Consider the following 17409-nt stretch of genomic DNA (forward strand, 5'->3'; position numbering starts at 1 on the left):
GTACAATCTGTTAATCCCATTACTGAATATCTACCCAAAAGATATGCAATCAGGCTCGCACAGCTAGAGGTCCAGAACCGCTGCCACCAGACAGAACCCAGGGAGTTGTGTTCACCCCTGGGCAACTCTGTGTCCACGGATTCCTGTTCTGTGTTTTGTTTCTCCTCAGTACAGGGCAGCAGAGGTACCAACTAACCTACCAACTGACCTGATCATGGACAAAGCAAATGACCAGGCAGAGAAGGTAAGCCTGGAAGTCACCAGCTCCAGGGAGAAACAACCAATTAGGCCACCAGTGGTAACGCTAAGAAAAGCCTACAGTCATTGTAAAGTGCAAAATAGCACGAGGTTTTACTAAAAGTGATTCCTCCTACAGAGCAGGCTAGAGTTGGAGAAGAAATCCAGTGCAGTACAGTGCCTGTCATATTTAAGAGGGTTTCATCAGAAGCCATTTTGGGAAGGGCTTAATTGTTTAAGAAGGACTAAGCCACAGAACAACCATAGAACAACTTCCCTCAGGGTCTCTAGTGTTAACCGTACTGCAGTGAATGAGTGAAAGACAGTCATAAGAGACAGTCATGGTGAGGCTGTGGGCTAGATACAGACCTCCTGAGGAGTTTAAACTAGGACCCAGAAGGACACAGGGTCCCGTGTTCTCTGGTGAGGAGAAAGGCCTGGTGAGTGAGGCTTTCAGAGATGGGTGGATCTGAAAGTACTGGCTTGAACTCTAGCAATCTGTGTGAACCCATGAACTACTATCTACATCCAGCACAGAGATCAGCGATCTAATTGCTTTCCCTGCTCAGCAAGGAGAGCAAGGACATGCCTCAGCTTCGACAGTTGTCACAGTATGGGGGTATGGACAGAGGGACCTATGGAGCAGCAGGGCACCTCACAAACCCATAATCCATAAACCCAGTTGGAGAAAACCATAACTTGCTGGATTCTAAGACTACAGATCCTGAAAAGAAACTACCCATTGAAAAATACAGATGAATTATTATTATTGACTCATTTTTTTTCAACTTCATTGGTTTGGGTTTTTACCCCCTTTTTGTTCATTTTTTCCTTTTATTTTATTTTTTTTTCTTTTTCTTGTTTGCTATTTTCTGTTATTTTTATATAATTCTGTTAACTTCTTTTCATTCCTTAAGAGGATCCTTCTTCTCAATATTTCTCCTCTTCTTCTGCCATCGCTTAATTTTAAAAATTTTACTTTTTTTCATTCTCTCATTTGCCATCCACTCTATCTTTACGAGTATAACCATTAAGCTTTACTAATCTTTAGACAGTTAATTTTATGTTATTACTATTGAATACTGTTCTATTGTTAGTGGAGGCAAAGTTGTTACATTACTGGTTTTTCTGGCATGTCAATATCCAGTTTGACCAATATTCAGTGATACACACATACCCATATTTATAATAGTGATGCATACAGCAGTGATATAGTAGTGATACACACATACCCATATTTATAGTAGCACAAATCACAATAGCTAAATCTTGGAAGTGGCCTTTATGTCCATCAACAAATCAAGAAGGATAAAGAAAATGTGGCATCTATACTCAATGGTATTTATACTCTGCCGTAAAGAGAAAGAAATCATTTTAGGAAAACGGATATACCTTGAGACCAAAATGTCAAGTAAAATAAATCAGACACACCAGATTAAATATTGCATGGTTTCTCTTAAATGAGAAATCCAAGGCATAAAGAATTAAAGAGCAAAATGAAAGGCTAATAATAGGAAATAGGGAGACAGATCTTTTGCAAAAGGGAAGGGGACCAAGAGATGAAGAGAGAGGGGAGAGAAGAGAGGAGAAGGGGATAAAAAAAGAATTAAGATGTGTTATGTACATGCACCAATTCCCTGTGAAGAATATAATCACTATGTGCTGCAAACATGTACTAATTAAAAAATAAAAATTAATAAAAGAATGGAGAAACAAAAAAAGATGAAATTATGTTGAAGAGATGAATTCCCATGTTCATGCCAGCATTATTCATAATAATCAAGATGTGGAATTGGCTTAAGTGCCCATCAATGGTTGAATGGATAAAGAAACAATATATATAAATACATAATATCAAATACTATTCAGCCCGAATAAAGGAGATCCTGTCATTTATGAGAAAATGGCTGAATGTGGAGAATGATACATTAAGTGAATGAAGCAAGGTAAAGAAAGACAAATTTGCATATTCTCACATATTTAGACTAGGAAAAAGTCAAACTTATGGGATCAGAATAAAGTAGTGGTCAGCAGAGGTTGGGAGATTGGGGAATTACTGGCTGAAGGCCACAAGAACATAAGTTTGAAAAGTCTACTGGCCACCATATACAGATAATAGCAACATACATACTGCATATTTGAAAATTATTAAGAGTAAATTTTCAGTGTTCTCATCACAAAAATATGTTAGGATTGTAAATATTAAATAGCCTGATGTAAGGATTAGGGATATAGCTCAGTGGCACAAGCACCTGCCTGGCAAGCGCAAGGTCCTAAGTTCGACTTGGACTGTCTCATGAAATACCTCTACATACATGTTCAACACCCTAAGTAGCGATATCGTATCTTTTATCTAACTTATAGTTTATCATGTATTACAACAATGATAAAAACTGTAAGTTTTACATTCACAGGCAATGCCTAGCACAATGACTTGGATATGAGTTCAAAAATATTAATCTGTAGTGTCAAGTAAATTATTCTTTCGCAGATCACTTTTCAGAATAAATATGTTGAAGAACCCCTTTCATAAAGTAGCTCTAAGAAAATAACAATATGTTGAGTGTAAGTCCATGTTGGTAAGAAACAAATCGTGACTCTGAGGTACAATTGCATTCAGAAACTGAAAGGAAAAAAATCAATCTTGAGCAGTTAACACTGTAGAAGTATATTTCGTGCAGAATAGAGCAGAAAATACAAGACTTGTAAAAAGCACATATGCTTGTTATTTCCCTGACTTTAATTTCATTTGAAACATTGGAAAGAATCCAGGGGCTCTTTTTAAATATTAACATTATTTTTCTTTTATACTAAATTTAGTAATTTTAAATAAAAAATTAAAATCCATTTAGTTTTTACATAAGTTAACTGGAAAATGTGTGTAAACAAAAACTGAGAAAGTTAATCCTGATTACAAATTTTATGCACATGTCAGAAATATCACATTGCAAAAAAAGTTACTGTTTCCATTAAGGGGCATGAGAGAATGGCACTGAGATCAAATAAGTGCTAAGGTAAAAATTGCTATTTTGCCCAAAATACCTACAAAACTCCTAAGACTAAGAAAAAAAAAAAGTTTTGGGAAATCACAAACATAAAATTAGCTAAGACTTTATAAAGCAAATTTGCATTGCCGGTGTAGGGTTAGATGGCCATACTTGTGATGCTTTCCAGATTGTATCCCCAGTAAGCTTCACCAAAGGGTAGTCGGGCATTTGAATAACATTTGAAATCAAATATGTGCATGCTTAAAAGGCTTATAAAGGTTAGTAGTTGAATGCAGATGCATACAAACATTATCTGAAACATGGCAGAGAAAGTTAAGAAAAGAAATAATGCAGATTAAAACAAAAAACCTTGGAGCTCCAAAAAGAGTGAAGCTGGTCCCGAAGTGCTGGCTTGACTGTCTGAAAGTTTATAAAAACAAAGCCCACTGATTGAACTGCTTGTCACATGACAAATACAAGTATCAATATAACTTTATTAATAAAATACATCAGTTCCTGTAGTATCTTCAAAAGACCTTAAATTTTTACCTTCAGGCTTGGTGTTTGGGTCTGATCAACTGTAAATCTCATTAGAATATTAAACTGAAGATCATTTGGAAAAGATTCTCTGAAATAAGAACAAAGGAAAACAAAAAATTCAGCCAACAAGTATGCATTTAACAAACTTCATAGCAAAAGATGACACTTTAACACCCAAACATAATGTCATCCAAAACTGTGATGAAGTAGTGTCTCTGTGGTACAGTCTATGTGGTACAGTATACAATACATTCTGAGAAGAATATAAACATCTGCATTTTTCCACAGGACAGAATTATGAATCAACACTATAGTAAATAATAGTCTATCTTGCCCCAAATATTGGTTTAATAGAAAAAAAATATTCAGTTAAAGGTTCGATATGCTCAGACATGTTTCCCTACACCTAAAATCTAAATTGTAGGCTCCAACTTAGTAAATGGATATTTGAAATAAAACACTTCAACAATCTACATGGAAAAGTAGAAATATATCCTTGGTTCAAAACCTTCTGAAATGAGAAAATATTATTTTAAACCTTATAAAATACTCTTATTTTTACATTCAGTCAAGTCAATCTTCAACCCTTCTTCACAGATACATTGTCAGTTGATCTTAACCAAAATGCTAAGACGTAACTGAAGACTTTTTGAGACAGGTCTTGCTACGTTGCTCAGGGTGGTCTCAAGCAACCCTCACAAGCAACTCTCCATCTCAGTTTCTCAATTAGCTGGTCATAAATGTACTATGCCACCATGCATGACTCTAGATATATCTTATTGATGATAAAATACTATATTGAATTACTCAAACCATTAAAATGTCTACAAAAGAAATAGATCTTTATCTAGAAACAATGTATTAAATATATCATATGACTGGGCAAAATGAACAATTTTCAAATATTGCCTATACAATCTAAATTGTTTGAAAGGACCTAGAATTCCGAACTTTTAAATACTGGAACTAAGTATTCTAATTATTTGGTAAACTTGAAATATATGCAGAAAATATTACCTTGTAATATCAAGGGCTTTCTGAACTTTTGCCTGGACAGACCCAAGCAAATCAGCACCCATTTTTTTTAGTAGTTGTGTCAGCAGCACAAACAACCAATCTTGAAGATCATCTTTGTGAACTTGTATGAAATCTACTAGAGTCTCCAAAAACATGCTGAATACCTATAGTTGATAAAGGGGAGAGACAGGAAGAAAAAGGAGGACATATTGACCTCTATGCTCAATTAAAAACTGAAATAGAAGGAAATAGAGGAATCAGAGGCACAGCGATTGGCAGCCAAGCGGAAAAATAATCTCTCTTGCTTTTCATTGGACTCTGTGATACAAGAGTACATTTGAACTGTTATTCAACTTTTGCAGAAGTTCAACAATTAGCTATTCCATGCAGCATCACTTGGTAAAGAAACTTTGGCCATAATGGCTGGCACACCTAATGTTATCACTGACGCCACAGTTTAATTGGTTAAACTGAGATCCATTTCATAAGAAATGTAGGGAAAGGAAGTATCCATAGTCTTACTGACTCTCAGCTTTTTGGAAGAGCGACACTGAGTAAATAGGGGAGGACTACACTAACAGCTACCTTAAAGTGTAAAATTTATTTGCTATAATGGGCTAGAGAATCCTCAGAGTTCTCAAAATGACAATTGTCACAAACTTTTGGGTATAACATATTTTTTTAGTAAAACTGCCCCAAAAGTAACTTATCTGTGATAAAATGGTACCTAAAATAGAATGAAAGTCTGTACCTAACTTTTAGTGATTTAAAAAAAGTTCCTAATTAGTATCCATTTCTATTTATGGGTTTTATACTTAGTTAACATTAGTCTACCAGTTTAGAACATTTTTAAGGTGATGAGAAGCTAAGAGTTATAAGTGATGTATCTCATTAAAATATTTATACAAAGTTTACCTACAACAAGCTTGTATCTCTGCACAAGAAATTCAATACCACACTGGAAAATTTACTTCTATACAAAGAGGAAAAACTCTTTCAAGATTTTCAGCCATGATGTACTGAGGTGAGTCACAATGAGAACAGATTAAATCTATTGATTTAAAAGTGTTTCTTTTCAAAAGTAATTGTTCTAATTTGGGAAGAATTTGCCTTTCAATGTATATCTGATTCCTTTAATTTCTCTTATACAGTTATATACAATTCCCCCTCTATTCTGCTACAACTGAAGGATTTTTCTGTTAGAACTTTTAACTAAGTTAATATGTGAATAAGTTAAAAACTAAAAAACACACTTCGGTTAAGATGCTATGTATTTTTATAAGCACAAGCTGTGATTACTTTAAATTTTCTAGCATTCTCTGGTCCCCAGTTAGCGTCTTAACTTAGTTCTTATCTTACAATGTAGATTCTTTTAACTTTGGTCTTACTCTTCCCCGACTACTCCTTCAAAATGTGGCTTTCCTCAGGTTTCAAATTTCGGTGAGTATGTACTTTGCTTAAATTGTCTCTGGTCTTTTAACTCTGAGCTCAGAATACTGTTGAGACACTTTATAAGAACCTCTTCTATGATGAATGCATGCATCCAATCTGGCATTCACTCTTATTGGTTACCTGTTCAGCAAAGTGCAAGAGTGATTTCAGGAATTATGTGAGGAGTTTGGTAGCTTGAAATCAGCCACAGTAGGAGTATTCACACTTCAGAAACTGGGAAATATTACAAATCAAGACTTTTTCCTCCCCTAAAGCGGGTTTACTAGCGCATAATTTTTTAAAAAATTTTTATTATGTGGTTCACTTTCACTCTTGTTTCAACTCTTATTTTTGTGGTATTAAGAATTGAACCCAGAGGGTGCTGAGCTATAGAATTTTGAGACAGGGTCTTTGGGCTAAGCTGCCCAGGCTGGCTTTGAACTTGTCATCCTCCTGCCTCAGTCTCCTGAATAGATGGGATTATAGGTATCCCACCTGCCTTCAATGCCTTCATATTCTCCTGAGGATTCCAATTTTAAACTTTTATATATGAAAATCCTTCTGAAAAACATACAAACATTAGAAACCTAAGTCAAACCTCCCGTTTTATGGATAAATATGCAGAAAAGTAGGAAATCAAGTGACTCTTCCAATATTTCACAGATGGTCAGTGGCTCAGTCAGCACTTAACTCCTTTGGGTTTTAGTTGTAGCCTACCACTCTTGCTAAATGGCTTACCCCACTGACTCTACAGACTTTCAACATAAAATTCTCCACTGACTTTCCCCTCAATTTGCATTCCACTGTACTTAACTATCTAAAAAATCATTTCTCCAAAGAAGAGTCAATTTCACAGCGCCTGCCTGGCAAGCGCAAGGTCATGAGTTTGATTCCCGGTATCGAAAAAGAAAAAAACCCCCCAAAAAACCCAAAGAGCCAATTTTATTCATTTTAAAGCTAATTTTCCTATTCTGTATTCTTGCTATATAAAGTATGGTCTCCTCTGCTATCTTTTATTCTGTACTTAAATCTTTTGCTTACAGATGCAAAAGACACTAGCCCATGAATTATTTCTTTAGTTTTCATTGTATTATTCCTACTTCTTCTCATCTTCTAATCGTGATGTGTAATACTCTTTTTAAGTTCGAAATGTTTGGTCATTCCTGTAGTTTGATACTGTTTTCCCTTTATTATGTCTCTTCTTTCTTGCCAGGAATTTTTCTTTTACATCCTAAATGTCTTCATCCTGATTTGGTCTTCATCACAAATGTGAACTCCTCAATCTATCCTATAAGGTCCAGAATCTCCAGATTCTGGAGATTCTAGTGCTCTCCTTTGGTCTTAAAATGTGTTTATCATACTACTGTTTTAGGCACCAAACTTCTCTGACTTTAGGTGTGGACTACTGTACTAAACTAACTTTAACCTTTACATTTCCTGTGTAGCAGGGGTCATGAAATCATTCCTATAACAAGCTGATAGTAATTATCCAAGGCTTTACAATCCATATGGACTTGCAACTACTCAACCCTGCTGCTACAGCATGGTCATAGACACTACATAAATAAACCGGCATTAAAAAAAAACAAAAAAACAGGCAGCAGTGCAGATACGGCCTGCAGATTGTATTTAACACATCTTTGTTTCTCACTATCAAATTGTGATATCATTTTTTTGATAGAAACAAAAATCCTTAAATGTCCCCTCATTGTCTATAGGATAATGTCTCAAACCCTTATATAAGGTTCTAACTTTCCAAAATAGGGGATTATTCAGTAATATACATTCTTTATCTCTCCCTCTTCATTCACATTTGTCAAAACTCTCAATTTCCTACTCCTCCTCTCCCAACTGCAGTGCCTACCCATTCATTCACATATAGTATGTGACTCCCTACAAAGTTTACCACTCAAGTTTCTATCAAGAAGCTTCCTGACTACTTTAAATAACAGTCACTGATCTTCTCCACTTAGGATTTTCAGTTGGACTAGTTATTTATGGTGTTATTTAACTTTTTTTCTGTACTACATTTTATCTGAAACATGGAATAGTTGAGAATAAAGTTTATATATTTTTGTACAGTCTTGTATCACCAAGAACTAAACTAAACTCGAAGTTATCTAGAGGCTGAGGGTCCCAATAAAGAGTTGTTCAACAAGTGTAAGGATTTTTTCCCAAGTGAAATTTATCCTATAATTGGTAGCCAACCATTTTTCCTGCTAGCATGAAGACTCCCTTAGTTTTAGAAGATTACCTTCTTTTTCTTTCCTATAATTTTTTTGATATCTCCCACTTCTTTTTCTGGACTCATGCTAGTCTCTCCCTGGGGGTTCTTTATTTTTATGCTTACATTGCTAAGGCCCATATTTCTGTCAAGATTTTAACTGCCATTTCTTTCAAGAAGATTTCTGGTATCTGAAGCAGAATTTCCTTTTGGTTATATAGACATGTTATTTAGACATAGGGACATGTTATTTATACAGAACAGAATCATTACTTTTTAAAAAATTTATATGCTATCAATGTTACTAATTGATTATATATATGTACATACTTATGTGCCTATATCCATATATTTTCAATACATTTTATCCATAATATATTGGAAATTATGCACAATGTTTCTTACTCAGCTGCCCTACCACAAAGAGTTCCTCTCAAATGTTGACATTCTCCCATTTCCTTACCTAGGATTAAAGGGAAAAATAGATATGCTGTAATACTAGGGTAACAATTTTACAAGAGAAAGTTGAGAATCAAGGCCCTATAAACCACTCTACTTGCTTTTCTGGAATGACAAAAATTATAGGAAGTACATGTGGGGTATAGGGGTTAACTTTAAAAAAAGTTGTGAAACTTGGGAATTATTTTTAAACCTTCAGTGAAATTAATTTATAATCCTACGAATCGTAAAACTAATTTGTTGAAAAAGAATTACATACTTTAGCTATTACATTTGAGGCAGCCTTTTCTTAAACTTGCTTATATCTTAGGTGTGCCAGTCATCAAATACAGAACAGAAGAACATAATCAAATTAGATTAATTAGTAGATTAAAAAGCACATCTCCAAACAGAATGACAGTTTGCATAACTGCAAATAGCATTTCGTGGATTGCAAAGGGTCCAACACTGCATGAACTCTTTGGGAGAGAAAACAGAGAAAAAGGGTTAATTTCACAATCATGCAGTAAAGTTAGGTTTCCAACAAATATTGAACCAACTTACTCTCTATTGAGAGTTCCAACACAGGGGACAGCATGCAAAAGGAAAAAAAGAAAAAAAAGAAAAACACACAAATTAGTCGCCATCAATGCAAAGTTCCTGTATGGAAGAACAACACTTAGAAAATAAAAGTGACAAATGTTTTTAAAAGTTGCATGAAAAACTCAAAATAGTTTTTAAAACAAGAATTAAATGAATAGTATGGGAAAAGAACATATGATTGTCCTACATTTCTCTTTCACTTCTTTGTCAAGGAAATTTTAAAAATGGAAACAAAGATCTTCTTCTGTAGATCCTACTAATCATGAGGCTCAATTTCTGGAAAGAACCCAAGGGTAAAAAGAAACTCACTCTCATTTCTGAACAGTGCCAACATTTAGTCCCAAATATCGTAGTATCTAGAACCACCCTCCCCCCAGTAATACTTTCCAAGTTAAAATTATTTCTTATGAAGGTCTGAAACAATTACCATTGCCTGGAGTGTTAACTGTTTATACCACAAACATTTATACTCCCCAGGCAAGATGTGCGTTATGGGCTCCTGCTTCAAAGACTAAGAGCATCTGTGCTACCAGGAACAACTGTCAAAAGAGACATGACCTTCCTAAGCAGGGCACACAACTGTGCTCCACAGTTTAATCCACAGGTTAAACTCCCTAGCAAGCCAAGACTCAAAGCGTGGTTCAAGAGGTAGGATTACAGAAGACTATAAATTGCCAATTCTTAGCATACACCTTCATGAGGGTGACTTTATTCAAAGAGTTCTTCCCCAGAGGCAAATGTCGGAATCATACGGGATAACTTTTGGCCGCTTATCGCACTCACACCAGAGGAGAAAAAGTGGGTCCAGAGAAGTAAAAATGAAAATCTTCCCTGAACTCTTTATTTTTAAAATATTAAATAAGATGTTTTAAAATTTATATGGTGTTTGGTACGTTCTAAGGGTTTTATATATATTAGCTCATTTAATCATCACCCCAATCTTACGAGGTAGATATTACCATAAAATCTGTTTTACATATTAAGAAATCAAGATACACACTGTTAGTAAGAATGTGAGATAGGATTTGAACTAAGCAATCTAGTTCCACTATTCATATTGTATTACTGTGTGGTGCTGCCTTTCTTGTAAAAATATTAAAAGGCTTTGTGCTATACATCTGCGGCTTTCTAGTATAAATTACTGTCATACACACATCCTGGTTAGCTCACCTATTTTCATACTGCACAGGTATCCTTCTGTATTTGCAGTTTCCAAATCTGAAAATTCAACCAACTAGGGACCAAAAATTTTGGAGGGAGAAACTACATCTGTACTGCACATGTACAGATTTTTTTGTCATGACTCCCTAAACAATACACTATAACAACTATTTACACAGCATTTATATTGCATTAGTATTATCAGTTATATTATTATCTGTTAGTAATGATAATATCTAATGATTTTAAGTGGGAGGACATGTATAGGTTAGATGTAAATACTACATTGTTTGATTTTATATGAGATTTGAGATCTGCAGAACAACCTGGAATCAATCCCTCAAGGATCCCAGGGGACAACTATATACATGAAGAGTTCACATCAAAGTACAGACAACAAATAACTTCAACTTTCAGACTGTATTTACTAACCATATTATTCATGTCCCAGGAAAAATCCTGCATCTACTTTTTGCAGCCTTCCTTTCTGGGATATCTGTAATATATACTATGGCATGCCTGATGTTTTAGTTGGACACAGACCCTTTGTTTAAAAAACAAAGAGTAAAAAATTCTAGGGGCTGGAGCAGGTAGTTGTGACTGAAAGGATATGGACTGCTGCTCATAATCATGTTCTCTAAGTGTTCTCTTTCTGCTGGGGACAGGAGATGATCTCAACTATGTTAAGCAAAAAGGAGAACAACTTTCACTAATTATGAAAGCTGCTACCCAGGACCTTTTAACATAGAGACTGAAATACTGACTTAGACCTAAAAGCACATGGGAAAATCCACCTAACCACTGCTTATAGGGTAAGGTGTCTCGCAAACACTAAGGTTCATTTTAGGGGCAAGGCTTTGTACAGTTTCTGCTTTGTAAGATTTTTGCGACAGCTAAGGTTACAGAGAAGAAATTCCAATTCATAGCGGTGATTTAATCCACTACTGAAAAAAATGTACTATCTAAGGATGCTAAACTGAGGAAGAAAGGAAAGTGTCCCTGATGGTATATAGTACTTTAAGCTGTACAGAATAGGACACAGCACATGTGGGAAAATGAACATAGGCTGGGTTGAGAGGTGGGAATAGAAGCAAAACTGATAGGCTTTGTTTGGACATTTTACTAAGGGTTTTAAGACAGTAACAGTAGATTTATCTTTTAGAAAGATTATGAAAGCACCCAGTGTAGAATGTGAAAGGGGTGCAATGACAAAAGATGATTGTGCCCTTGTATAGAAATGTGTAACTTGATTTAGTAAAATCATTCTATGTGTTTTATATGCTTTTTGGTCTGTTAGCCTGGCTGTTAACATGTGTTTATGATAAGTTGGTAAAGCCTTAAAAATAAATAAATAAATCTGATGCAAAAAACAATAAAACACAGGTGGAGGGGACGGGGACATAAAAAGAATTGAACATAGAAAAGAATTGTACAAAAGAATTGTACATAGTGCTATGTACCAATTCCCCAGAATGAATATAATTATTATGTACAGTGAACATGTACTAATAAAAAATTTTTAAAAGATGATCATGCCCTGAATTAGTAGTGAAAACATAGAGATATTTATAGGGTTAATAGGGTGAAATGATATTTCTAGAATAATGCCAAATTCCTCACTTGGGTGTTGGTAGTGTCCTTTAGGAAGATAAAGCAATTGAGAAGGAAGAGTAGTTTTGAGGCTGAACATATTGTCAGTCCTCTGTATCTGTGTATTCTATATCCATGGCTTCAACCAACTATAGATCAAAATGTTTAAAACTAATGCATCTGTATTAAACATGAACAGACATTCTTTATCATTATTCCCTAAATAATAACAACTATTCATGAGGCACTCACATAGTATTAGGTGTTATAAGTAATCTAGAGATGATTTAAAGTATGTGGGAAGATGTGCATAGGTTATATGCAAACATGGTGCTATTTTACATAAAGGACTTGCACAAACAAGAGTACAAAATATAGTTAATATTTAAATTTTAAAAAATTACATGGTAAATGACACATTGCCCTTAATTTCCCACAAAACACTCCCCCTCACTTCACACACACTTATTATCCCGTTGTTTTTGCCCTTTTCTCAAGTAGTTCTGGCAATCTTCTTCTGTTACTGTCTTTATAAGATGTGATTTAAAAAATGCAGCATATATTGCTGTCAATGTGATCTACTGAAAAGGCAGGCTTGTAAAAACATTAAAGTGTGTCTTCATCCACATTCTTCACCAGATCTAGAATCATATGACTTCTGCCTCTTCATCAAAGTCAAAATGACTAAATGTGGGGCTGGGGATTTAGCTCAGCGGCAAAAGCGCCTGCCTGGCAAGCGCAAGGTCGTGAGTTTGGTTCCCGGCACCGGAGAAAAACCAAAACAAACAAACAAACAAACAATGACTAAATGTTTTCAATCAATTCAGGACACTAAGGCAGCCATGACAATGCAATTAAAGACACAAAAGACGACTTCCAGAACCACTTCAAAAGTGGCAAGAACAGTGGGACAAATGTGTTTAAAGTGAGAGGAAGCATTTTTAGGGGGATTAATGGCAATGTGTCTTTTACTGTAATTTTTTTTTGAAACAGGGTTTTGCTATGTAGTCTAGACTGGCCTTGAACTCACTATGTAGCCCAGTTTGGCATTGAACTCAAAGCAATCCTCCTGCCTCAGCCTCCCAAGGATTGGGATTACAGGTGTGAACCTCCTGGCTTTTTTTTTTTTTTTTTTTTTTTTTTGAGATAGGGTCTTGTTATGTAGTTCAGGCTGGCCTCAAACTTGCAACGATCCTCCTGTATCTGCCTCCTAAGTGTTGGTACTACAGGTGTGCCACCATGCCTGGGTATGGTTTCCTGTAATCTTTTAAAATTTTTTTAAACATTCACTGCATGTTTGCTCACACTGTATATATAGACTTTCGCTTTCTTGGGGGTTGAGGGAGGAGTGTTAGTTCTGGAACAAGTATTACACAGATGCTGAGGCATTAATGCAAGCAACAGTGATGCAACTAAGTAAGTACAAGAGAAAAACAGAGGCCATAAATATATATTTGGGAGACATTAGGAAAGCATTTAAGGAAGCTTCAGAAAAGGTATAGTGTAAATAACAGGGCTAAGGGGAACATTCTATGTTAACACCATTAGTAAAACTATCTTGTCAGTGTTTGAAAAGAAGAACAAAAGAAATGGCACGAGGGAGACTGGATTAAGTATAACAGAAAAACCCACCTTTTCTCCTACCCCGCGCCACATTTCTTAAATAATAGAAAAGGTACACCTGAGGCCAGGCATGGTGGCACACTTGGGAGCACTTGGGAGGCTGAAGTGGGAGGATCATCATGAGTTTGAGGCCAGCCTGGGCTAGTGAGTTCAAGGTCCGTCTGAATTACATAATGAGACCTTGTCTCAAAAAAAGAAAAAAGTTGGGCTGGGGATGTAGCTCAGTGGTAGAGTGCTTGCCTAGCATGAGCAAGGCCCCAAGTTCAACCCCCAGTACGACCCAAAAAACAAAAAATAAAAACTACATATGAATAAAGAATAAATTCACAACAAAGTTGCAAAACAAAATGAGGAAATCAATCAGCAAATTGAAGTTTCTGAGAAATTTCTGAGAAATTCCTGGAAACCCAAGCCAGGAGATTATATCAGCAGGAGAAAGGAATTTCATATAGCTAGCAATGCAGTTTCAGGGGGAGACTGTTTTCTGTCTCAAAAGGAGGGAAGATACAAAGTTAGAATGGGCTGATGTGCAGTTAAGCTTGTAGTCAGTGAGAGGAAACAGAGTTTCTGCTTAAGGGCTTCTACTGGTAAACTCAGAGGCTAGGATACATTCTAGGGCGTGAGATGAGTGAGGAAATAAGCAGGGCTGGGCTTTTAGGACAGAGTATTTGACAGTGTTCATGGGGGACAGAAGGAAACACTAGAGAACTGCCCAGTATTACTGAGCACTCAGACAAGAGCCACAGATCAGGTATGGATACAGACATACATTGAACTGCATGACTTCACGTGAAGGGGAGAGCAGAGTTTACCTTTAAGGTTGTAGCCTTCAACAAGTGGCATGAGCTGTAAGAGTATAAGTTCCTAAACATGTTTCTCTATTAGTGTCAGAGGCAAAGAGCCATATAAAAAGGGGTCAGCCAATTATGGACTTCAAACTAAGAATGGTTCTTAAAATTTTAAATATAATTAGAAAACTAGTGACACATGAAAATTATATGAACATTCAAATGTCAATGTTTATGAACACAGTTTTACTACAACCCGGCCACACTGACTTATTACACATTGTGAATGCTTTCATGTTAAAATGGCAGAGTTGAACAGCCAGGACAGAGAACGTTATGGCCTACAAAGCCATAAATTACTGGCTGATCTCTGAGATAGAATAAAATTGCATTTGGGAAGAAAAAAGATATTTAAAGAAGTTACAGGATCCTGAAGATGGAACTGTTGGTACTTTACAGATAGCATTAAAAGGGGAGGGCACATCTGTTACTTAATACTATCATGATATAATGCAAAAATTACAGATCACATCCTTATGTTTTAAACTCAGCATAGCATAGCGATATGTTCAATTTATTATCAATAAATTACATTATTAGTAGTGCCAATCACTGTGATGTTAACCATAATTGTCAACTTTACTGGCATGAGAGTTGCCTAACTTCTGTGTGTATCTGGTGAGTCCTGGGAACTACATCTGATCCCTGGCCCTTTCATCTCTGGCTCCTTCTTGATCTTCGCTTTAAGAAACTTTCCTTTGCCATGACTGTCTCGAATGTTTCTGCCGTATAGCCAGCAGATCCTGGACTGAAACCTCTGAAACTATGAGCGAAAATAAACCCTTTCTCCCTGAAGTTGGGTATGTCTGGTATTTTGTCCCAGCAACAAAAAACTGACTAATGTAATCACCAAATAAAAAAAAAAACACAACGAAAAACTTTCCCATTATGTAAGAACTGACTAAAAAATTCTAAATCCCAAACAAGGAAACAAAACCAGGTGGGTCGGTAATAATTTTATGTTATTTAAAAGCCTAAGAAGAAAAACCAAAAGTCACCTTTGGTGATTACTGGTTCTCCACATCTATGGTGGGAGGCTAACATCTGTCCATTTCAGTTCATTACCAATGTAATGAACATACTAAAACATACCTTCCCATGAGGATCAGCAAACATTCTTGTGAAAATTTCACATAATCTTTTCAGTTCAACTCGACTGTCAAAAATAATAAGGTGGCTAGTTAACTCAGCTTTCCTATTTGATCTTCTAAAATGTGTTTCTCTTTATCACTGCATAGATACAGGCATACAACTAAATTGCATTATTGCCCTAAAAAAAGTAAGAAATTATGACCTCAAGAAATAATTCAGCCTTAGTCTTATACCTTCCAACAGCAATAAATTATATCACTTATTGAAGATATTTAATAACTATATTTTTCAAAGTTGAACATACTGTTAATTAAAATAGGCTCATGTAGATAACTATCTTGTACCTTGGTTTATACGGGCAACTGGAATCGTCAAAGATGATTTATTTAGAATTGATAGACATTTTTATATTAAAGCAAGACCTCCAGCCGCAATCAGTGGTAGTAGCATCAATACAAAATGATAGAGTTATCTACATTATCAGTTTGACCATTATAAACTTAAAAATTTTTTAGTTAATAAACTGCTTACCAAAAGTATTTCTGTTTTGTCTTTTAATGGGCCCTCTTATCTTCAGATAAAATAAATACGATAGAGAATAACCTTTGAAAAATTTAAATAAATATGCACCTCAGTGGATTTAAATCAGTTGGATTTTAATTTATTCTGAGATTTTAAATTGCAGAATTTATTCTGGGATTTCTTTAAATAGTGCCATGAATAATGAAAATAGCAAAAACGTGAGAAAATGATATGTACAAAAGTAAAATGAAGACAAAAACAATAAAATGAAAGTTATTATTTGTTTTTAATAATTTCCTCGCCACAGCTCCCTCTCACTTAGGTTAGAAATTCTCCTGCAGCCACTTGTTTCCTAAAAGAAGATACAATAAAATTTACAGCTTCCAAAAACATTGCTGGAAACAGAATAACTAAACACATTTTTGTCACAGTATTATACACCAAGGTAACTGAATAGTATATATACCAATTACATATAAGTACTTAAATGTATTTGAGCCAACATTAAAAACTAAACTGAACATTATTTTAATGTATGAATGTTTCTTTTTTTATATTATTACCAAGGTATGGCCATAATCACACTTTGTGCTTAAATCTTTTCTACAAAACTGTTTTTTGAAGATAAGAATATATTTACAATAATGCGCTAATTGTCAAAGAAAACTGAATGAAATGTGAGAAACTTTGTTCACCTTGTCTCATTTATGTCCTTTACAAATAATAAAATACTTTTAGCAATACAAAATATACTCACCCTTGACTAAATTATAAAGAACTGTGCTTGTAACTATATCCTTCAGTTTTACTATCAGAAACTCTCACTTTGGAGTGTCAAACAGTGCTTTCTGAATTATATTTGATATCAGCCACTTAAGCTTAATTATGTTTGAAAATATTACTATAAATAATTTTGGATCAATAGTACAATAAAAATGACTTACAGTTTTCTGCTATCATTTTACTTATTTTGGGGGCATGCAGGAGTAAATAATCTTATGTACTAAAACATACCTTCCCATGAGGATCAGCAAACATTCTTGTGAAAATTTCACATAATCTTTTCAGTTCAACTCGACTGTCAAAAATAATAAGG

General features: G+C 35.1%; 1 protein-coding gene across 18 annotated transcripts in view; it reads right to left on the minus strand.

The window, feature by feature from the left end:
* The window catches only part of Clasp2 (cytoplasmic linker associated protein 2), a 189513-nt gene that overhangs the window by 49711 nt on the left and 122393 nt on the right, over positions 1-17409 (minus strand). For 9 of the 18 annotated variants that reach the window (XM_013513734.1, XM_005383646.2, XM_013513733.1 and 6 more), the window contains 5 exons: positions 17328-17391; positions 9439-9441; positions 4782-4945; positions 3774-3852; positions 3594-3644 (listed from right to left, as the gene is read on the minus strand). In XM_013513734.1, the coding sequence (XP_013369188.1) occupies positions 3594-3644; positions 3774-3852; positions 4782-4945; positions 9439-9441; positions 17328-17391 (361 nt within the window). The remainder of the gene's footprint in view (positions 1-3593; positions 3645-3773; positions 3853-4781; positions 4946-9438; positions 9442-17327; positions 17392-17409) is intronic. The other 9 variants (XM_013513738.1, XM_013513744.1, XM_013513741.1 and 6 more) reach the window with 1 other exon arrangement.

Source organism: Chinchilla lanigera, unplaced genomic scaffold (assembly GCF_000276665.1).
Source record: "Chinchilla lanigera isolate Chin_1 unplaced genomic scaffold, ChiLan1.0 scaffold00020, whole genome shotgun sequence".
Classification (NCBI taxonomy): domain Eukaryota; kingdom Metazoa; phylum Chordata; class Mammalia; order Rodentia; family Chinchillidae; genus Chinchilla; species Chinchilla lanigera.